Raw genomic sequence first — 24734 nt, forward strand, 5'->3', positions numbered from 1 at the left:
ATATGGACAAGTGGGCCGAACTCTTTGAAGAAAGAGAAAGTAATTTTTAGTTGACCCTTCCATAGAGTGGAAATAATTGCTGTAAAAAAATAGTATTTAGCAATTAAGATGATGTTTAAAAAATGGTAACTGTGAGGACAGATTACAGAGATGGAGAGGACATGAGACTTTGGTTGCTATATCATAGGAACTGAAAAAAAGACCAGTGTATTGCTGTATCTATAGTAGCAAACAATAAAACCCACTTAAGCTAGCTTAAATAGGAAAGCAATTTATTAAAGGCTATTTGGTCATTCCTAGAATTTCTGGGAGAGTCAGAGAATCTGTGTTTGAGGCTACCCAATTAGGCAAGATGCTCAACCATCACCAGAAGATTGCTTCTCTGAAGACTCACTGCTGCTCTACTAGTACCACACACCTTTGCTTACATCACTGACCCTGAGTGCTATATACTAAAAACGATGCAAGTTTTATCACCCAAAGCTGAAGCCTCCACTGCCATCCTTGCCAGAAAATGGATTCTTGCCTTCTCACATGGCTCTCTTATGAATGAAATCTCAAATGTATGTATCTGATTGGCAGAGAACAAACCATGAGAGACTAGGGAAATTAAGTAGCTAGCTTCTAATGTGGGAGAGGGATCCATAATGTGGGATATTCTCCAAAAACGAGAATAGTGTGGCTGGGAAGCCATAAAGCACAGTGAATATTCTCCATTGACAGCATGTTTCAGTGTAGAAGACAGAAAGTTGATAGGTCTTGATAGATTAGATGTTGCAGGTCAGAGAGAGAAAGGGGTATAATGACTCCCAGATATCAGGTTTGCATAATGTGGTGGATCTATTACCAAGATGGGGTGGTAATCTTGAGGGAGGAACATGTTTAGTGCAAGAAAAAGCAGTTAGGATCAAGAGTTAAGTTTGGATGGATTCTGGCAAAATGACAGCAGAAGTGACATAGTTTTTGAATCCCTTCATTTTGGCCTATAAAAGGAAACAAACAAAAAATAAGACAACACCACCAAAAACCCATGAGGATAATCCTTAATAGTAAATGACAAGATATTCCCATACACTAACAAATATGAATGGTTAAAGAGTAACCACTGACAACTATAAGACCTAATTATACCAACATCTTTGCAGGACGAGGAAGAAAGCAAGGGGTATTGGATGGACCTGAGAACCCGAAAAGAGCCAAGATACACTCATTGGAAACCATTTAAGCTGAAACTGAGAGTTTTACACTCTCTAATAAAAAATGAGTACGAGGAGTTTGCAGTAAAGTCTTAAGGTTCCAGAGGAGTCCGGGCCCCATGAATTCCCAGACTAACTAGTCAAAACAATGATGAGAAACTGCTATAAGAAGAATCCAATTGATCACCACAGAAATAACAGAGTTAAAGAAAATAGCCTGTCCAGATAAAAGTAGAGGAGAACTTCTCTCCAGAAAATAAGCTGCCAGCATTTTTTGAACCCTGCACAAATATAGCAAAAGAGAGAACTCTTAAGCTGTAAAGTTAAAAGAACTATCTTGAGCCGTAAATACTTTTAAAAGTTAAGGCAAACTAATTTCAAGCATAAATGAGCAAAGAAAAGGATCAGATTTTTATGTTAACCTGAAAAAACAGATTACAAAACATAACATCCCTATAGATAAGAAATGAACACCAGAGAGATATTACCACAACATAGATTAAAATTATAACCTAAAAGTTAAAAAATACAAAAATGATATAAGATAAGAAAGAATGTTAATCAGAATTAGGAAAACTCAGAGAAATTAGGTGATATGTTCTCAGGGAAAAAATATAAATAAAAGAAAAACATTTAAGAAATTAGACTAATCTAAAAAAATAAATGAATGAAAAATATAACAGATAAATCCTTAAAGAAAATAGAAGCTAAGAAATATTTTTAAAATTATAACTAAAAACAAAGACCCCCAAATGAAGAACTTTCTATTTTTTAAAAAACAAAATTATAGTACTTAAAAATGTTGATGTCATCCTCAACAAAATACTAGCAAACTGAATTCAGCAGCATATTGAAAGGATTGTACTCCATGAACATGTGGGATTTATTCCTGGAATGCAAGGATGGTTCAACATGTGAAAATCAATTTATGTAATACACTACATTAATAATGAAAAACTACATAATCATCACAACTGATGCAGAAAAGTCATGTTCTCCTCTATACTCTCCAGATGGGAATGCAGCCCTGTCAACACCTAGATTTTAGCCCAGTGAGGCCCAATGCAGACCTCTAACCTTCAGAAAAATAAGATAATAAATTTGTATTTTTATACCACTAAGTTTGTTGCAATTTGTTAAGCAGTTATATGAAATTAACACAAATTCCAAGCAAGAAACCTACACTGAAGCCCAGTCAACCCAGAAAAGCACGAGAGATAGTAGAAAATTGTAGTTTTGAACCACTACATTTTGTTAAAAACCAATAAATAACTGGAATAGCAAGGAAATTATCAAGTCTATCAGGTTGTCTCAAAAGAACCTATGTGCCAAACTGAAGAGGCTTTCACTGAGAAATCAGGAGATCATTTCAGTAGCAATAAGCATAATACTTTAATGGACTGAAACATCAAATACTTTTAAATCTGTGACTTCATAAAGATACAACAAAACTGATCACCTTTGGAAGATGTTAGAAAACCAACTCATTTGGAAAAATGATAAGTTAAATAAAGGAAAAAACTCAAACACTTAGCTTACCTTTCTTATATTACTAAATACCAGAAAAGGAAATTTTTTCTTTATATAAGGTTTCCCACTAGTGAAGGAAGAAGTGATTAAATTCTAATATTTCTATCATGCAATCCATAATTAATTGATGGATCTAATTAATCCATAAAATTAGTATTAGCTAAAATTTCAAAACAAGTCTCAAACAGATAATGTATGCATCCTGATGGGTGAACACAGCACCTCAATTAAGTAGTCATTAAAAAAACCCTAAATCCAATATCTGATAGAGCCTCTAAATATAACTACCGATTTATAGCAAACATAGAGGAATAGATTAAACTATAACAAGAGGATACAGTCAGAAAATCCAACATGGGAAATTCTATATGTAAATTTCTTCAACAAATAAATTTCAAGGTAAAAAAAAAAAAAGGATGAAAGGGGAGGCCTACAGATTAAAAGGCACTCAATAGATATAACATAAAAGCTAAAACCAAATATAGTATTTCAGAATCTTCCCTTGGGCAATTTGACAAAAAAAAGGTTAGAGTTAAAAGATCTAATTCTGGATCTCTCCAACATTTAGAGATCAGTAGAGATGGGGGGGTCAGCAAAGGAGATTGAAGAGTGACTAAAGCAGGAGGTAAAGCAGACTGGCGTCACAGAAGCCAAGAGAAGAGCATGTTCGAAGATTGGTTCATTGCCAATTGAGTTAAATGCTGTCAGAAAGACAAAGATTGAAAATGGTCATCAAGTTTGTCAATATATAGTTCATTGGTGATCTTGCTAAGGGTAGTGTCAGTGGAGGTTGAGACCAAAGCTAAACCAGAATGAGTGACAGTAACTGAAAAGTGAGAAGAGAAGACACCACATATCTACGGGCAACTCTTCCAAGAAGTTTACCTAAGAAGAGGAGCAGAGAAATAGTCTGATAGCTAAAGGAAAATGTGGGGTTAAGGGAGATTGATTTTTAAAGTGGAATTTATTTGAGCATGTATGTATGCTGAGGGAGACCTAGAAGACCTAGGAAAGAAAGAGTATAGTGAAAAAAGAAATTTTCATGGAGTTGAGAGGGGATGAAATTCAAAACACACATGAAAGGTTTGGTATATTTGCAGATTTGGTGGTAGGAACATAAATTACTTCCTACCAGATGGATTGATTACATTCTTTCCATTCAGTTTGAGACAAGCCCATTATCCTCCAACCTGGGATGCTGAATCAGGCTATATACCATTTATGAACCATGGGATCGAGGATGGTGTCTAATATCTTTGGATCATTTCATTTGGGGCTTTAACTGGTATGTCCATCTTTTCATATGTTTATTGGCCATCTATATTTCTGATTTATTTTAATTTGGTTCATTTAAAAGATGCTGACTCAATAAATTGATTTAATGATTCACAGTTTGAAAAACAACTGATCAAGGCCATATTATTTTGCCTTTCTGAACCTATTTCCTATGTGAAATGGATATACTCTCATAAGGTTGTTATGATGGTCAAATAAGACATTATCTATAAAGTGTGTATATGTGGTGCTGAGCTCACAGTTTGTGCTCAATAAGTGGTAACCATTAATACTATTTTTAAAAAGAAAGAAAACTAATAAGGTTTGAGTCTGGGCATGGCAACAGCTGTGCTACTGCCCAAATCTCAACTAATGTTGAGATAAACACAAGTATAACACCTTGTGGTTCTCAAAATGCCAGCATTGCTTCCTGCTGTGCATCACCAGCTACTCGGATTTGTGTGGTTCTTTAGAAATAGGAAAAAAATATGCTTGAGTTTTATTTGAAATACTCCCTTTCTACAAAAATCATCTAGATATTTAATAGATAATGTAGAAATTTTTATAGCACTCTAAATATTATAAATTTTAAAATATTCCTCCTAAACAACCACACACATTGCTTTCCAAGCCAGAACACATATTACCATGCTTGAAATGCTATTTCTAATTTCTAATTTATTCTTATGGGCTAATTTGCAAAATGAAATTGTTTGGATGATTGGTTTTCAGTAAACATGGTGTACCAAATTGGTTTCTAAATTTAGAGAAAGGTTGAGTCTCCTCTTATAATAATCGAGAAATAATAGAAGTATTAATGATAATGAAGCTTTCATAATTAAAAAGTCAAATTCTGAAATAACAAGCAAAAATGAACATTAGCAGTTGGCAGCAACATAAATTATAATTCTCACAAATGGTTATTTTGAGCTCTTTTCATGGGTTAACACAACTTCCAAAACACAATTTTACTAAATAATAATATACGTACCATATGTGTCATAATTAACTTCCATACTCTTGGAGAATTTAGTACTATTAAACATAACAAAGAAATTGGAAATAGTGCATAAAATTCTAAGAATCATAAAAGAAAGGCAAAGTTGTTTTAATAGGTGTTATGATTTCTATGTATGAAATTTAAAAAAATTTAAAGTAGTAATTATTTGTTATCCATATAAATGTATTCAGAGAAAAACTTTGTTTATGTCTAATAAGATTTAAGGATGAGCTCTAGATTTTAAATACAGTGGACTCCATATCCTTTCTTGGAGGTTTTTGAGGACTGATTTTTGGTAACATTTCTTTGGCATAAAAGGTTTCATGAAGTCCAGCTTCTCGGAGTGCTAACTCAAAACGAAGTCTAGGGTCAGAAATTATCTGTAGAAATAAAATACAATTTAAATAAATAGCAATTCATTGAACCGAAGTAAATTTTATCATTTTGTTCCATATTTTCCCAAGTTACATATTTTGTTTCTGTTGGAAAGATGACCAGATGACAATAAATTTTGTGTATGCAGTGACTATATTCTAGTTATTTTTTTGAAAATGTCCAAACCTTTTTAACATTATCACTTTCCAGGGTTATCAGTGGTTTCCAACATAAGATATATAGTATACTGTATACTAGTCAAAATACAACACATTAAAATTATTAAAAGATAAGATGAAAGAAGCTTACTTTCAATACTATTATTGATTCATTATTTATTGATAGCTAGAATTAGAAAATATAGACAATAATTGATTAAAATAAATCTAAACTACAAACTTGTGCATCTGTCTTTAAATAAACATTTTAATTTCTCCATCATTTGATAATACATAAATTAAGTTTAAACACATGACATACTTGAAAAACAAAAATCAGTAAAACTTTTCTTCCAAGGCCAGATTTCTATTTCAAGCAGAACTAGAAAATGCTTCCGTCAATATGATTCTAAGTAGGACTAGACACGAGTAGTTCGATTTCTGTTTTCATTTATTGCTGATTGGACCTTATTCCTCCTTCCATGAATATTAAATGTCAACAGTACTGTTTGCAATGATAAGAAGGTAGTCGCATGTGGATTTCAGCTAGTGAAACATTTTATGTGGAGTTGAAGTCCCCCTAGAGGATTGCGTAATAAGGTGTTGAAAGCAGCCCCTCCTTCAAGAAGCTCTTTCATAGGAGTAATAAGATTGTATACAGATAACTACAGCTTGCGGTAACACGTGACAGATTCCCCAAGAGTAGGTATATCTCCTGATGCCATTGAGGTTAGCATGGTCTCGGGTAAGGGGGAGCACTTGAACTAACTGTAAAGTCCAACTTATTCATCTATGAAGCAGATGGGGAAGAAGAGACATTGAGCAGGAAAGGCAGGTACATGCAAATTTAGAGGTGAAATAGGTCAATTTGAGATCTGGATAGTTCGCATAAAGTACCTACATTAGGAAACACTGGAAAAGGATACCTCTAAGACTGGGTGTTGAATTTTAAAGGGTTGAAGGCTATGCCAAGGAGTCTGAGGAGCTATTGAAATTGTGTTTTTTCTGTTTTTAGCATGGAAGTATCATCGTCATTGCTTTTATAAAAACGTGGATCTGATTGTAAGTTCAGGATAAATTAAAGTGGCAGGGAAAGAAGAGATGGAGGCAGGGAGAGTGATTAGGGATCTACTACAATTGTCTAGACATGAAGTTATAAAAGCCTAAACTTGCTGGTAGCAAGGAAGAGATAACTGTCAGAAATACTGTGAAGGGAAGAATTAATAAAACTTGGCAACTGATCAGATACAGTCACTAGGAGCAACGATGCCTGTAAGTCAAGAATAATACAGAGATTTATTTCTGACAACCAACATATGTGAACCTGAGACCTAGGTTTCTCCTTTTCTACTGCAATATAGTCTCCCTGGTCACTCACACCTTCTAGTGATTCATGCTCCATCTGTGTGTGCTGTTGACTCCCTAAGAGAGGATTCACCTCTCTTCTTTACTCTGGGATTGTGAGGTTTAAAATGTTTTCATTATCCTATTTTTTGAATAAACAAAGTAAAATGGAAATCTCCCTCGCATGCTGATCTCAACCTAGTGGCATTATTCTGATACACATTACTGTCCCTTCCAACCCAGCTCCCCTGCTCATTTCCTCCACACAGGACAAGTCTTGTCTTGTTCAGGATGACATCTCACACAGTGCCAGATATAGTATATGTTCCGTCCATATTTGTCCAATTAATAAATAAGTTGTTCATCTTTTTATTCCCTAGCGAAGTATGCAAAACATAATAGAAATACACTCAATTTGTCAATGGGTGAATGAAGTTTCCTACATTTTAAATAATTAAATAAGCATTTAGCAGCTCTCCTTAGATTTGCAAAATTAACAACTACTTTATTAATTTCGGGGATACATATTCATTCATCTGTCCTCCCTCCGTTCTATCCATCTAACTAAAAACTCTTTTAAAAATCCCTTCTCAGATATAGGAACAGATTAAAATGAACCAAATTTCCTAGACATGGTTAAGTAACCCCTTAACACTTTTTCCATAGAAAATGTTTTATTTTATCATTAGCTCTGATGTATTATTTTCTGTTCATTTTAATTTCTGAAAGCTTCCCTCTGCTTTTTCTTATCAGCATCAGTTGTTTCTTTAAAAGGATTTAATTTATGAATTTAAATAAATTCTGAATACGATAGAAAAGCATTTACCAACGATATACAATATTAACACAACTTTAAAGTCAAATTTTTTTACTTAAAGTTAAATTTAAAAATAATTTTCAATGATGAATTCATAATATTTCCAGATAATCTGTTTTTTCTATGGTCACCTATCAATTATTTTATAATGTTATAAACTATTTTATAAGGATTGAGTAGGAATTATGTGCTATCATTAAAAGTAAAAATTATGCTGATACATATAATATTGAAAAGTAAGTATTAAAAATGATTGTAACCAGAAACACACACTTCTACAATTCTTATCATCATGGCTTTTGCATCAATAATGCTAATTCCCATAGTTACCTGCTGTTCATTGTATGTGTTCAATGTGAAGAGGGGCTTTTGAAGAATAAATTCTTCTTCAATTCCAATACCCATCTTCGCTTTTGATGCCATTGTATCTGACATCATTCTAACAGGATCAAATTGAGCAACAATAGCAACCTAAAAGAAGAGAAAGCATGGCTACTGGGAACTAAATACAGGCTAACTACTCTGGACAATATTATTAATGTTCGATGTCCATCAAAGTTAACAAATTTTATTAAAGATAAAACCTATGAGGGAAAGGTAAAAAGAATGTTAAACTAGGTCAGTCCTAGAGATCCACAAAGGAGTTGATAGTTTAAAAACAAAATATAACATTAAAAGGCTGTGATATATAATGGTTTGCTAATAATTGAATAGTTACTGTTAAGATTAAATTTAGATAAAAATTTGTCACTCTGATGTAAAGTCACAGGAAATCTTATATGGAAAACCTACACATTTAAACAACTTGAAAGTAAACAAAAATAAAAAACATTAATTTTTAACCACTAGCACTCTATGACCATCTTGACAACCTCCTAAAATTTTCTAAAAAGTTTAATCAGATTAAGCTAAATCTAGATCATATAATCATGGGTAGGGTCGGTAGTGTTGACGTTATCGGACAAGATGGGTAAATTTCCATTGTACCAGGCGACTAGGTTTCCAGGAACTGTTATAAACCATTGCTCCCCTTTCTACTGAAAAACTGCAGAGACACTTTAACCCAAACGCTCTTGTTCTTTATGATAATTAAAATCATTTAAAATTGCCTCCTATTGAAGAGGCCACTAATTTTGTAAATCATATGTACCATTAGTAACACTTGCCTGTTAATTCCTGAAGTCAAGAATTAGCATTAATAAAAAAGCGTTTTTAATGCTATTTAGAAACTACAATGACGTAACTGGGGAGCTGAACATACTGGGGAGTTGAATATACTTTAGTTATTATAGGTTTCCTAGCCAAAATTTCATACTATAGTTCTAAACACTGGTTACAAATAATAAACACAGATATTTCCTTTTCCAAAGGGTTCACAGATGGAAAGAATTTTAATCATATGGACTGTAGTTATCAAGGCTATATTTTGAACAAGAATATGTTTAGTAATAGTGACATTGTATTGTCCCCAGAAGACCATGGTATATAATTATTTGCTAATAACCAAATAATTCAAATTTTGTTGAATCTAGGATGACCAGGACTTATGTTCCTATGCTTTTAATGTATTTCTCGAATCTATTTTATCAAAGAAGATAATATAATAGTTATATGCATTTACACTTCCTCTATACTATCTTACTTAACTTGACTTCCTTGGTTTGAATCCAGTCTCACATTTACTAGCTGTATGACTCTGGGGAAACTCTGTCCCTCCTTAGTTTCCTCTTCTAGAAAATAGGAATATTGATAATACTTACGTCATACGGTTTTGTAGAAATTAAAGGAGGTAAAACCTAAGAGCATTTAGAAGAGGACTTTGTATTTAGTAAATATTCAAAAATATGTCAATGAACATTACTAAAAACTTATCAGGCAGGTATGACTATTATTATTTCCATTTTTCAGAGGAGGAAATGAAACTTAGGAAGGTTAAGTAAAAGATCTAAGTTGCTTCCGCCAGTGAGTAGTGAACCAGGTTGTACCAGGTTTGGACAGCCGAGGCCAAGTTCTTATCTAAGATTCTACATTGCCTCCACTGACAATGACTGGAAACCAGAGAGTCATTTCCTATCAGCTGGGAAATGGTGTCAATGAAGACTTCAGAGCTTATGAGTTGAGCTAATCACTTCCAGGTCAAAGACTGAAAAATTACCAAGTAAAACTATCTTGTCATATTTCCCAAGTTCTTAAAGCCCTGATTCTGCCACCTACTCTCTATTTTCAAAACTTTTATCTACTTTTACTAGGTAAAGCAATGGAAGACATTAATTTTTCCATGAAAATAGTATTTTTTAAATGTGTTTTTTTAACATGATCACTGACCATGGGATATTTCCAAACAGAAGTTCCTACTCCAAAGAGGATTATCTTGCTCAAGCTCCACCTGGTTTTTTGAGGAGAGTAAAATCCTTTGGCTAGATGCAGAGTTTCACTGCCATAAATGGACACTATTCAGCTATTAATCTAGAGGTAATGTGGATGTGTTTAAATCTTGAGAGAGCTTTTAAAAAGGTGCTAATAAAGTTCTTTTAATATACTAAGAAACTCGAAATGGTTCAACATAAATCTAATTGCTCCCAGGAATTAAGATCAGTGTCCCAATTTGGAAAAGTTGCATTTTATATAGCAAATCTCTTGAACTAAGCCCTAGTAATAATATTATTAAGAGCACTTAGAAACATTTCTTAAACCAGCCATGAAATTTTCCAAATGAAAAACACCTGTTTCCTAAGGGCTTCTAGCCGCCTCTCTCTTTCTGCTTCTTCATGCGCTTCTTGAAGAGCCACTTCATTTTTCTCCATCAAACGCTTTTCCAATAATTCTTGTCTATATTTAACCCTTTAAAAATAATGCACAGGGAAGTTGAGAAAACATCATCAGAATCTTGCATATTACACGGATAAAAGTAAAGTGGTAGAAGGCATCTCAGAGGTGACATCACAGTCATACTTTGTTTTTACTTGCTTTAGAGTTCTCATATCCAAATAATAAAAGACACTTATATAAAATGCAATTTACAATAATTCTGATGATAACCAAAGAAACTGTAGGTCATGGAACAGGAAAACATGGGGTAAAATACTATCTATCTCTTGCTTCATTGAAATCTTTGTATTTACTTCAAGCTTTCTGTTGGCTACCACGCCTGCAGCTAATCCAATCTGACAGATGAAACTCTGAAGTGAGTTATTATAGCAGTCTTCTGATGAGTTTTAACACAATTCAAGATGTTAAAAAGGCTATATTACTGATTAAATATGCATATTTTTAGAAAGAATAGTAAATAAAATACTATAATAATATGCCCAACTCATCTCAATTACTAGAACTTAAATCAAACTATATTTCAGTCACTCCTTTTGTCAAGAATGCCTTTTCTGCGTGTTAAAAAAAAAAAAAGAAAAACAACGACAACTTTGAAAATTGCACTTTGACTGTAGATGGCAGCAAAAACATGACTTTCCCATAGCTTCATGTTTCCATCCTCCTTAAAATCAGCAGATATTAAACAGGGCACATTTAAATACTTGTTTTATTATCTCCAGGCTCATTTGGGCCTCCTCTGCTGCCTTTTTTGGGGCAGTCTCTCTTGCCTTCTTCTTGCTCAAGCTACCCTTCTACTGAGTTAAAGAGATGAGATTTGTCTTTTCAAAAAAAACTAATTACCTGGGTTCTTCAGAGAGGCCATTGCCTCTCTCTCCCATCACTGATGATTTAGATTTACCTTTATTTTTGACGTGAGTCACAGACGTGCTTTGCTTTTAGCGTGCACCCCTGCATTTTCCAAGGATGTATCGTCACTAGACTCTTTATTCTGGATCCGGATGTTTATTGAGATGTTCTCTGTGTATCAAGTCTTATGCTAAGTGCTTTACATGTTTCAGCCCATTTAGACTTCACAACAGCCCTATGTTGGGGTACCATGGTTGGTCTCCTTTGAAAGATAAAGGAATGGAGGCATAGACAGGTGATGCAACTTATCCAAGTTCTCACACCTAGTAAGTGGCAGCAGCAGAGATCAAACCCAGGCAGATCAGCCCCAGAGCCCATGCCGACCACTTCCCCTCCCACCCTCATGCAATTAACCTCTAATACTAGTCTCTCTTCTCCCTTTGATCATTCCACTCACCTCACTGAGTTAATGAATACCTATGCGTCAAACCTTGTGCTATTGTGAGCACACTGAAAAATAAAATCTGCTCTTAAGAAGTGTATAGTTTAACAGAGACAAAAAGACAAGCATAAGAACCAAACAAGGTACACAGCGCTTTAGAGAGGTATAAATAAGGTTCACTGAGAATTTGGAGAACAGTGAGATGACTACTTACTGGGTTGTGGGAAAGACTGATGGATTTGGCAAGAGCTTTATGAAGGAGGCAGCACCTGAGCTGGGTCTGGAGGATTAGGATCTGGAGAGACAGGAAGGCATAATGGCTGAGGGAAGGCCAGCCTTCCTGACAGAAAAAGCCAGAACAAGAGTGAGTCAAGGGAGGCACTCACACTCAGGCTTGTTTAAGTGCAGGGTTGGCATCTGAAAGTGGGTGACTCCTTAAATTTTGCCCCTGGGAACCTGATTTGCCTCACCTAGTCACAGCCCTGACAAGGGAAGAGTTCAGGTGGCTAGAACAGGAGTGAATTATTAATGAGCGATCAAGAGAAGCGCAGAAAAGTATTGGCAGGCTGAGCTGGTTCTTTCCCTTGGGGAGAATTGCTTCTGGGGAGGAAAACTCTTTGAAACCGGGTTGCTCTTAAGGCTGGCACTGAAGAAGAAACACACAGAGAGGAAAAGAGGGGAGCATGCAGTTGATTTTTGTAGAGTACAAAACCCAGAATGGGATATAAAAGGAAACTCCTAAGCAATGTCCATCCATAGCTGTGGCTATCTTCCCTATCATCTCCATATCAGGAGTCAGTACAGTCCGACACACAGATTAAAAGAATCCACGGACCAAAGTGCTCCCTTTCTCCTATGCCTCCATGTCATAGCTATATTTCTCATTCTCTCCGTTTTCACTAAGGCATGACACAATCTCCCTAATGAGGTTCTACTCAATTTAAGCACTGAGTACAAGCTAAGTGAACCACTGTGAAGGTTCAATTAAAAGATATCCAGGGATTTGAGAATTACCATATGTTAATTCTCAGAACCTTTGGAAAGTTTCTCTTCCTTTGGGATATATAGGTTGCTTTGTTGGCAATAAAGTTTTGTCTGCTCTGTAGAAAAGCAATAGTTGTTTCAGTTAGGGGAACTTTACTAGTGAGGAAGAAATTGCAGATGAGAGTAAGGAATTTGAACCTGTATCATAAAGAAGGTTGGTTCATGGTTTATGTTGAGGCTCATTCATTCGACAAATATATACATTGAGCCCCCGCTCTGCATCAATCAAATGTGCAAGACACTGAAGGTACAATTTCAACACAGGAAACATGTTCCTGTCCTCACAGAGGTGACAGTCTTATGGGGATACAAAGACCCAGGTGATTATGATGAGGATGGCTCTTGCTCTGATGGGACAATGGGGCAGAAACCATGAGAGAGGCAGCTTTGCCCAACTTGGAACATTGAGGAGAGCATCCAAAAGGAAGTGCTCTCACTTTCAGACTTCAAAATGGAGCAGGAATTCACTGGAAGGGGAGAGAATAGAAAACGTTCCAGGCATAAACAGAATGTGAAGGCCCAGAGGTAAAATTCAGTATGACCCAAAATGAACGATGCAAGGTGGGGAGTGCCAAGAACTGAGGCTGGAAAGTCAAAGGGGCCAGATTGTGGAGGTTGCAAGCATGGGGGCTTACAGTGGAAGGCAATGATTGAAAAAAATCTCTTTAGCGATATGGAGGATGGATTGTAAAGAAGCAAGACCAGAGAGGGTTATCCGGATGCAAGTAGATGGTTTCTTGAAGTAGGGCATGGGGAGGGGTACTGGTAGAAGGTAGGGAGAAGACATGAATTTAAAATTTATGTAGAAAAGAAAATAAATAGGAGTTTTATGGGAAAGGAGAAAAGACATAAAGGAAGAAGTTAAGGTTTCTGTCTTGCACGGTGAGCGATGGAGTCCCTCACTAAAAATGGGAATTTAGAAAGAGAAACAGGAAAGAGAAGGAATTAGGTTAGATATGGACATAGACCTGCCTTCACAAGGTCTGGCCTGGAGAAATAGATGGGAATCTCATCAGCAGCATGGAACTGAGGCCACGGGGCAGATGATATCAATCAGGAAGAGAGTACAGGCATACCTCCTTTTATTGTGTTTTGCAGATGTTGTGTATTTTACAAACTGAAGTCAAACCCCCGCCTACAAAAAGATTACAACTTGCTTTATTGTGATACTCACTTTATTGTGGTGATCTGAAACTGAACCCATAATATCTGTAAGGTATGCCTGTATAGAGTAAGAAAAAAAGTCAGCCTAGGAGTCCCAAGAAAACAACATTTAAATAAGGGACGAATGAGGAAACTCTTTAGGAGAATAAAGAGAAATGGTGGCAAAGAAGCTAAGAAAAATGGGATCGACGATGTCAAAATCTATAGAAGGATCAATTGTAATCCAAAATAATCATGGGATTAAATAATGGGGAGCCATTGTCAATCTTGGCAAGAGTAGTCAGTAGAGAGTTGGTTGAGGAATTAGTGAGAGGTGAGGAAGAGAGAGAGAGGAGTAGAGATAACTCTTTCAGTAAGACATGCAAAAGAGCAGGAGGGAAGCAGGGTGGTGCTGGAAGAAGCACAGAGCAGCTGCAGTGGCTCCAAAGTGATCAAGATTACTCTGACCACCTTAAAGATTTGCCCAAGGAAAGGTTAAGGAAACAGGAGACACATTCAAGTTCTTCATTTTTAGGGATGCTATGGTGTAAACTCAAATAGTAATTCCCTTTAGAAGAGGAAACTCTCAGTGCCTCTTTCTTCTTCCTCTCTAGATACAAAATTTCTTTGCTTAAAGAGAAGTGAAATAGAAAAACTTCTGGGAAAAAGCCAAATACACGTTCATGGAGGAAGAAAACAGCAGCACAGTAAAGTCGATCATTTGGAAAATTTTCCACATAAATACCCTTAGCCATTTGAGGTAGCAGACTTTCTCCAAATTAAACTGTTGCTATGAAAGTCAATGTCAGAATGTGGATAAACTCAACAGTTTTTAAGTTGTGTGCTGAATTCCCAAACAGAAATCCTAGGTTCATCTCTCGGTCTGTTTTCGTGCTCCCTGAGTCTACCAGGGTGGAAAGTGCTGCAAAAGAGGCATTTTCAAGTTCTCTTGGGAGAGGAGAAGCATCATATTGTTCAAAAGCAACAGTTGCTGCAGAATCAGGCACAGCATTAGCAATAATCTGAAAAGGATTTTGTTTAAGCCTCCAGGCCTCAGTGAAGTTGAAGGGACAGGAAGCTTTCATGTAGAAATGGAGAATTTACGTATCATTTAATGTGACTTTTAATGTGTGTACTGCACTGTAAGAGATGAGTTTACAAATGCAAAAGGTTTGTAAACATCTTAAATTTTAGTAACAGCCTCCTTTTGCTTCAGTGAAATTTCTGTAAGAATTTGGCAATATATTAAGCACAAAATCTTGACCTCTTTATCTGGAGCCATAGGTAACTTCAGTCTAAAAAGAAGCTACAGTAACTAAAAGGGGAGTAAAAGACTTCTGAAGACTAGCTGATAGTGGCAGGTTCTACATTTTTTAAAAAAAGATTTAAGAATAAGTGAAGCAGTGTAAAGACAGGTCTTATTTAGAGTTACCACTATTGAACTCCCCCCAAAAAAATGTTTCAGAGAAATGATTTGCTCTACTGAATTAAAGGCAGTTTTATAAACAAACTTGCTACTTGGTGTTTAGGTCGTGTGGCTTACTTGACATTGAACATGAAATATTTTAACAGACACATGCTCATGGTGCTACTGCCAGAGGTGTTTCAGCCTGCTGGGAAATCCATTTTTAGTTCAAGCCCACTCAGAAAGTTGTTCTTCTCGCCAAGCAGAGAGAATCCCACCATTAGATACAGGATACTTCAACAGAGAAGAATGTTCAGATCAAAAGATAAGCAGGCCGGGGGGCGGGGGGGGCAGCACCACCAAAAGGTGGAGGAGGAGGGGAAAAGAAGAAGCCAGCCCCAAGTAAAGAAGGAAAACAATGTAACTGGGTCCTCATATCAGAGGGCATAACCCCTCTAATGACACAGGCAAGGAGGCCGTACTCAAAGGGGATTTTGGGTAAGGGAATAACCATTTTCTGCAAATGCACTGTGAAGTATACAAGATGGGTATTTTGGGTAAGGGAACAAGCAGAGACCATTTTCTGCAAATGCACTGTGAAGTATACAAGGCAATGACATCCTAGCACAGATCAGCATGAGACAAGAACAAAGAGGATTCATAGAGAATCCACACCAGCCCCAAACAGTGACCATTCTTTCAGCTCAGGGCACTTACTGGTTCCTTTTTCAGCTTTAAGAACAAGATCCTATTAGAACTCTATCCTTTAATGGAGTAATTAATTCAATTAGTTAACATAGTTATGTGCCAAGCTCTGCCCTAGGAGCTCAGGATATAATAGTGAAAAATGAAAACCAGATATAAAAGATCCCCATCCTCTCAAGTTTTACATTATTTGTGGTTTGCTCTATATAAGCATGCCTAAATTAACACTAGAAAAATACAGAAAATTGTTCTCATACATTGTTTTTGAATTTATCACAAAATTGTAAATTAGAGAGTCCCTTCTTATACTGCTACAGAGCAAAGGTTCTAAACTGTGACGGTCATTAGCATCACTGGGCCTTATAAAATCTTCTGATATCAAGGCACCACGTCAAAGTCATTACATCAGAATCTGGTGGTGGGTATTTTAAACGCTCATTCAGATGATTCTAATGTGCAGCCTGGGCTGAGAATCAATCCCACCTGGCCCACTGGTTCCTTAACTTGAGCTAACATCAGAATTACTGAGAGGGTTTGTTAAAGCACAGATTGCTAGATCACCTATGGAGTTTCTGATCCAATAGTAGTGAGGCAGGGGTCTAAAAATTTGCATTTCTAACAAGCTTCCAGGTGATGCTGATAATGCTCTCTGAGGACCATACTTTGAGAACTACAGCACTGATAAATAATTTGGATTAGAGGGACTCTACCTACTGTTATCAAGATAAAACAAGGTACGAATTACTACCTAGACAGGGCTATTTCTGATTGTGTGTGATATACATTACAGTTAATATACCTCAGAATTGATCTAAACTAGAGATTCCTGATTTTGTGCTACTGACATTCAAGAGCAGAATTTTTCAACCCCATCCCATCCTCCAAGGCCCCAGATCACATGGATGACAGGTTCCCTCAGTGACAGTGGCCCTTTTAGGCTTGGGTCAACGTTGGTGATGGGCAGTTGCAATAATGGCTGTTACTGGATCTCTTTCTTTCCCTCCAGTGGACAAAACACTGATGTATCCTAATGACAGTTGAAAACCTCAGGCTACTGGTAATATTTAGAGGGTCTATTCAGTAAAGTCAAAGAAGGAAGAGATAACTTGAAAGCATTTCAGTCTTAAAAAGGCTGAGCCACTTCCCTTGGGAATAGTCCTTGAAGCTCCACATGGGTGGGTATTTTATCATACTGGAAGTGTGAAAACCCATAAATGAGAGTTAAGTACATTTTCTTGTTGATTATAATCGGTCCCAACCTAGCTGTCTATGCCACTTGACTTGGAAGTACAGAGATATAAACAACTGTGGAACAAGGACTTAAACCTGGGAATCCAGAGTTGAGCACAGGACAAGACATGAGAGGGGGTTACTAGAAGAACGTTGCAAATATCATATTAGCCCTTTCCCCAAATTAGTGCAGAAAGACATTTCTGCCACAATTTATATATTTTCCTCTCTTAGAACTCTTCCTAACTCTTTCTATCTAGCTTTCAGTAATCCTTCTATATCCTCAGACATCCTCAAAATTTTCATAGAAGAGTACTTTACAATAGCACTTCAAAAGTGGGGAACAGACAATAAGAGGTACATTGTCTACAGAGAATTTAAAAATAATAGAGGCCTTTTTTTTTTTTTTAATTACCATGCATCAGCAATTCTGAACAAAGTTAATGATAAAATTTTCCCTCCGCTGGAACATTTAACCCTCTCTCTCTTCACTCATTTGCTCCTTTCAAAGGTCTTCCTTAGTTGAAAACCCAGTGCTTCCCAGGTGACACTACTTCCATGCTACTTACTCCTTTAAAGAGGCTGGCATTTTCCCAGCTCTCCACTGACAACTCCAGAAAAGTTTTACCTGTTGACTTTGGGATTAGACCACCTCTTTCTAATAGAGTTCTTGGAATCAACTACTGGCTGCCCAGGTCATTGCCCAACATTTATAGATCCCCAACAGCATTCACTTCTCCTCTGCTTCAACAGCCCTCTCCTTAGACCAAACTTGGAGCTTGGCATCACCTAGAGCTGATTCCCCTGCCCAAATCTTAAACTGAGGGATTCCATTCTGACTCCAGTCTCTAAGGTCACCACATGTACTGATAAAAGTTGTGTACGGCACCACTCTAGGAATGAATTGCCTGTCAACGTCATATCTTCCTTATGTTCTCACTCAGTCTTACTCAGACTCTTACAAAACTCTCCATCCCTCGATGATATTTATTATCTGTGTACTGTGTACCAGGCCCCAGGCTAGATCTGCTCTTGTGAAGTTTACTGATACTCTACTTCTTCCTTTTCTCCCAGGTTATGAGACACAATCAGACTTTACTTCATTCTTTCCCAGCTTTAGATCACTGAGTCTATCTCTTCAAAGTTATTATCATGAGTATCCTTTAATTGCATTCATTTCTTTCCATATTTGCCCTGCTAATTCCCAGCCCTAATTCTTTATTGAATTTATTACACATTTATGAGGCCAAAACTTAATTAGACATTCAACACTCCTCCAGTATCATTTTTTTACCCCCAGATACTTGGCATTCTCTATAAGTTTCTACCTCATGCTAACTTTTCCCTCTTAGTAGAAAATCTCACCTCCTACTTTACCAAAAAGAAAAGGCCACTAAACATCCACTTCCCCTATATGTTTTGTCCACTTCCAATCTTGTCAAGACTCATTCTTTGCTCATTACACAACTGAGCTTTTAATCTGTGTTGTCTCTAGGATCTCGCTCCAGAAATGAATATCTTCCTTTCCTATTTCTCCTTTCCCCACCCTACCTTCTCTGAATATAAACTTCTTCAAATGAGAAAAAAAATGTGTCTCTCAACTCTGACTCCCTTTTCAGCTACTATCCTCTTTTTTTCCCTCACTGCAAATTTCTTAAGTGAAGAAGCTATACTTTCTCTAGTTTTTCACTTCTCATTTAGTTCAAAGTCCCTTGCAGTCTGCCCTCTGCTCCTTCCATTCTATGGAAATTGCTCTTCCAAATGTCACCAGTGACTCCAAATTGCAAACTCAGAACCTCTGACTTGACCTGTCTACAATGCCTGTTACTGACGACCACCTTCTTGAAATGCACCTCCTGTCTCTGACTGCTTTCGTCCTTGTTTTTATTGGCTCCTCCTCATCTGTCCAACCAAGGTTCCAACATGAATCCTCTTCTTTTCTCAATTTAAAAGCATCTGACTCCAACTATAATCGAAGCATGAATATCTGTAACCTCCACCTCCATCAATTCTATATTACATTTATGTAATTTCTGGATTGGCCTCAGACAAATCCCTCAAGCATAATTATATTGCACTGATTGTTAAATGCAGAGGATCTGTTTTAATGGGCATCTGAACTTGGTATAGAGTTGATATCCTTTAGTTAAAACTTAGGAAAAAATCTAATGACACAGGCCTAAATAGAAGGTTGGAAGGCCTCCCCACATTCTCTTAGAGATAAGCCATGTGGTACAATAGACAGGGCAAAGATGCTGCTTAGTCCATTATTTTGGATTTGCTCCAATCCAAAGGCAGACAATTAAGTTCCCACCATTTAAGACCTTATAACATGGCTGCAACAATTTTAGCCTGAAACATTTATAGTAGAATTAGTCACTTCAGCTACTTACAATTCTAAGGTAAGCATTTATAGAATGTATAATTTTGATCAACACAACTTCTTAAAGTCAAGAAAATCTTTTCTATTCTTAAAAAACTGAGTGAGGTCATGACATTTAGGATTATTAGCTATAAGTCATTTTATAAATTATCAGTAGTCTTCTAAAAATAATGACTTTAATATTAGAATAGTTGATTATTTTTAATCCGTACTTCCTGGCAATGTTTGGATATAAAGGCCAACTGCCTATTATAGCTAGTATTAGATTTTAATAATTAGGCCACATTGTGGTAGACACCTGCTTTTTTTTTAATCCTCTGGCATCAACATAATAAAATCAACCTCCTTCGAACTACCTCTCCTCATTCTGTGTAGATCTATTGAAGTCTTTAATTAGAGAATCCCCTTCCCCCTTCTCCTAGTATTAGGGGTTTACATGTGACTGGATATAGTTAATTGACCACAGTGATTGGCCCTCAGGGAACACATGTCTTCATTTGAGCTGATCAGAATCTTTCCCGGAAGATTTATATATAGATGTTGAAGAAGAAAACTACCCTCTCTTTGAGTTTGCTAAACTACATGATATAATTAAGCCTGGAGCTGCTTGTAGCTATGCCTCCTCTTTCTCTACACTTTCATCCAGCTCAGACACAGGAGGAAGTCCACACCAGTGCACAAACAAGTACAGAGTAAAGAGGTAGAAAGATAGTGAGAGGAACCTGAAGAAGCAATTTGAGTCCCTGGGGCAAGACCCATTCTTGGATTCTCATTCATGGAAATCACTTTGTTCCTTATTCTGCCTAAGCTAGTTTGAGTTGTTTCTTTCAGTTTTCTTCTGAGGAGTCTTGACCAATAAACATATCTTCTGTGTATGAGGGAATACTTATCCTTTTATCTTTTATAACAGGGGGCATGTACCAAGCTGTCCAAATGTTAATCAGTTTATTTCCCAAACTGATAGCCCATGGAATGTTAATATCTCACAGGATGTTAACACATGTGTCCTGAGGAATGTGCTGGATGTTCAAATAAGTCTGAGAAAAACTAAGACCAACAAAGTAAAATAGGTTTCTTTACAGTAGGATCTCTCAGAATATTTGTTTAATATGGCGGTATACATTATAAATCTCTCAAAAAAGGGACTTAGTACACTTATTTCCCCAAATTGCCTGATAATAGAAACCTTTTTCAATAGACCCCCAGTTAGGAAAATATTACTTGCCTTTCCATTAACAAGAAGGGATATTCAAGTAAATAAATCAATAGGTATAAACACATATACTCATATTGGTTTGTTTAATAGTTGTTTTCCTGGGTTGTTTCTATTAGATTGTATTTCCTGAATACATTGGCTATGTCTTAATTGCCTTTGTATCTCTAACAACTATCATAGTGCTTAAAACAAAAGGCATGCACCAATAAATGAAAGACAAAATAAGTGATTAATGAATATTCAAAGTTATGAAAAGTATTCAACCGAATTTCTTAAGCTGTAGGCAAATAGAAGGACACAGGAGCTGACATAAAAATTTATGAATAAATTCAATATATACTTTTCTATTAATTAAGCAGCAGGTATTCCTTTGTAAGATATTTAATCATTTGAGGAGTTGAAAGAGAAGTTGAATCACTGAAGAACAAATCAGGTGTCTAGTTCCTTTGGACAATTAGGAAACATGGATGCCAAAAGGCAAATCAGACATAACACCCATAATACAGGAATGACATGCTGGCTTTAGGGAATTATTTATTATGAACTGAAATTCATAAGGCTATTCAGACAGACCAGCACTTATATGCCTAATTGCCTCCATATATTCATTTATTCAACACCTTTATATTAAGTGTCATATATATGGATGTGTAAAAATCATACTATGCAAAACAAAAGCCCAGAGCAACTGGAAACACTAAGTAGACAAGAGCAGAACCTACATCAGGATTTTTGAATATATACAGGAGCTTACCACTTGCCATCATATGAGTTCACGAAGAAAAGATATCTGTCATACTACACTAATCTAGTAATTTGCACAGTGACTCTTGAAATCACAAATGGTTTGGGATAGATAAAATTTAACTTCATAATTAATATGTATTGTATTTTTAAAATCTTTAAGATGCTATATAATTATTTTATTGGATACAAGAAGGAAACTCACATTGAGGGTTTACCTCACAATATCAGAAACTTTCTTTAAATTCGTTTCCCACTTTGGTTTGTAAAGAGAAGAAATGATTTAAAGGTAGATGAAGGACAAGCAGGAGTGATTAGTTTTATTGACTTTTTTTCCTGAAGAATTCCTATAGGAAACATAGAATTTCTTTTTCCCCAAATTTCAATAGGACCGTTTTCAGAATCACAAATACTGAAAAAAGCATTGCTTTAAAAAGCCATATTAAAACATCCCATTGTGTTATCAGATCATACTATATCTGTCTGGTTTTATCTATTTTTTACTTCTGATTATAATTGGTCCTTGTTTTTTCCAGACACAGACAGCTGTATCATTATGATGAAACTGGTTTCTCTTCTTCAGGAGTCATGATGGGATGGCACAGAGACAACAAAAGAAACTATAGTCCTCTTTTTCAAACAAATGATTGAAGTAAATAGGAAATAAAATTAGTAAAACCTGCTTTCTCTAATACTGTTTGAAAAATCCCTCTTACATCCCATTTCTTCCTCCCCAGGTCTCTCAGAACTCCTGTAGACAGCAAACATGAAAAAGAACCAAAGACTTTTAGAATGATTCAGCCACCCATGACAATAAAGTAAATCCTGATTCTCTTTCAGCTTAGGAAATGATCAGCAAAGAGACTTCACAAACAGCCTCTTTAACATTTGAGGTTTTAAAAATATCAGGGTTGCAGAAAGGTTACTCTCATAAACACTTTTTGATTTCTTTCTCTCTCTTTTTTAAAGTGACCCTTCTAATCCACCCCCTACAAATACAAAAATATATCGTTTTTTACTAAAACTTTTTAGCTAGGCATTTTAAATATATGTTTAAAAAAACAAATGATAAAATATGTTTAGTTTTGGGTGTGACTTTCCTAGTGCTTTTTTCCTTGGCTCCCTCGTATGCTGATTTACTCCCGCTACACTTGGAGTTTCCGCCTTCAAGTTTCAACTCGCTTCCCCAGTGACTTCCTGCCAAGCAGTGCCTTGCTTGGTATATTCCCTTTTTGTCTCAATTCAGCCTTCAGGATTGAGCTCTAGAATTGTTGTTCCATTTTTCTTTCTTTCTTTCCTTTTTTTTTTTTAGCTCCACAAAGCAGGAACACTAAAGTTCCGCCAAGTGAGCATTGGTGTTTAGAGTCTCGGAGGTGGGATCTCAGGGGAGAGGGCCTATCACCAGTGCAGGCTTGATGAGCTCTGTTTTCTAACTGCAGTTTTGTCAGATGAGATGCTAATGATAATGTTCTAGAAAGGCTTTTACTTGAGGCTAAGAGAGAGATGTGTGGCTTTCTCCAGAATCCAAACAGATAAACAAAGTTGAAAATAGTATTATTGACTAAATTGATAGGGAACCAACTTTACCAGATAAGATAAAACAGTAAACTGAACAGAGTTCCAGATAAATTTATAATACCTAGGTCAATGACCCTCAGCCTCCTTTTAAAAGGAGACACACAGTTTTTCAACAGCACTATTTAGGTATGGGCAGAAATTAACCTCCAAAATCCCTGTATTTTCCTTTCCTACATTAAGCTAAAGATGTGCACATTGTATTCCATGAGGCCTCTCTCTGGATGACAGTCAAAGAAAATGGAGAAGTTCACAGGAGACGGTCGTGGGCCAGAGAAGTATAATGACACAGGCTTACAAAAATGCACAGTTTGTACAATTTAACAGTTTATCAGAATTTATAATTCAATCTCAAACTTGGGGAGCAGCTGGAGAGAGGGTGGACAGGCTACAAGAGAAGCAGGGCAGAATTTCCAAAGTCATTTCATGGTGGAAACAAATTAGGTATTTAACTTTTATGAAATTTTATTTTAATAAAAGTTACAATGGCCAAGTGTCATCTTTCTAGACACAGCTAACAAAGAACACCAAGAGACGGGTTGTGTCTCTGTTCACATTTTGCACACAGAGTAAAGCAGTGGCCTGAGAGGCTCCTTAGAAAGAATTCTCTCCTGTTGCAAGAATGTCACAGTAATAGAGCTCAGAAAACAAACAGACCTGGCTCTCCCATGGGGTCTAATCATGACCCCCAAAAAGTGAGCCCACAAGAAAATCCAATTTGTCCACATTAAGCTGATGAAAGGGACATTAATCTAGCTCCTCAAAGGTAGATTATTTACTCTCACTCAAGCTACTGGGCAACCCAGTGGCCTGAATAGCAAAAAGAAGGCTATTTTATTTTCTCTAAAAGCTATAAGCTGAATGTCCACACGATTCTACTTAGAGATACAGCTAGCCTTGTCACATATATAAAAAGCAACTCACATTTTCTCTCCGAATGACTTTAAATTTTAATCTTTATTGTCCTCTCTCAGCTGTCACAACTCCTCTCTGCCAGATTCCCCATTATTTCAAGAGACAAGAATATTCCCTAAAGCGTCTTTTGAATATGCGTCTTTCTGAGCTCATATCTCTGGTTTCTTGGGAGATTGTCGCATCAATAAATCTATCTTCTGCCTGGATCCTTGTTTCTGAAAATAATTATCATCACCTTAGCCAGGCACAGCCAACATTTCTCTCTTACATGTATTCTTCAGTTCAAGCACAAAGTCTTGCTTAGACTGTTCCATTTCTATGTATAAACTTGGCGTAATTGCAGATGAATAGAAGCCTTTCTGCAAATAAGTCAATTGTCACACGTGGGCCGCAGCAAGACACTATCTGAGCCTGGCCTAAAATGGGTTATGTCCATTACATGGAAGCTCTAGGAAGGTACAGTATGTGGAACAATAGTCTGACAGATCAAAAGGATTAACTTGCACCAAAAGCTCCCAGTTTAAGAAAAAAAAAAAAAAAAGCATCAAAAAGCCTTGCTCTT

The 24734-nt window shown here is 36.4% G+C and overlaps 1 protein-coding gene across 3 annotated transcripts in view; it reads right to left on the reverse strand.

The window, feature by feature from the left end:
• Positions 1-5085: 5085 nt before the first annotated feature.
• CCDC148 (coiled-coil domain containing 148) overlaps positions 5086-24734 on the reverse strand; it is a 195960-nt gene continuing 176311 nt past the window's right edge. For 2 of the 3 annotated variants that reach the window (XM_025039533.1, XM_015596786.2), the window contains 3 exons: positions 10419-10536; positions 8026-8166; positions 5094-5381 (listed from right to left, as the gene is read on the reverse strand). In XM_025039533.1, coding sequence (XP_024895301.1) covers positions 5235-5381; positions 8026-8166; positions 10419-10536 — 406 coding nt within the window. In that variant the 3' untranslated portion in view covers positions 5094-5234. Of the gene's footprint in view, positions 5382-8025; positions 8167-10418; positions 10537-24734 lie in introns of all 3 variants that reach the window. The other variant, XM_006921098.3, reaches the window with a different exon arrangement.

Source organism: Pteropus alecto, unplaced genomic scaffold (assembly GCF_000325575.1).
Source record: "Pteropus alecto unplaced genomic scaffold, ASM32557v1 scaffold3, whole genome shotgun sequence".
In the NCBI taxonomy this organism is placed as follows: Eukaryota; Metazoa; Chordata; class Mammalia; order Chiroptera; family Pteropodidae; genus Pteropus; species Pteropus alecto.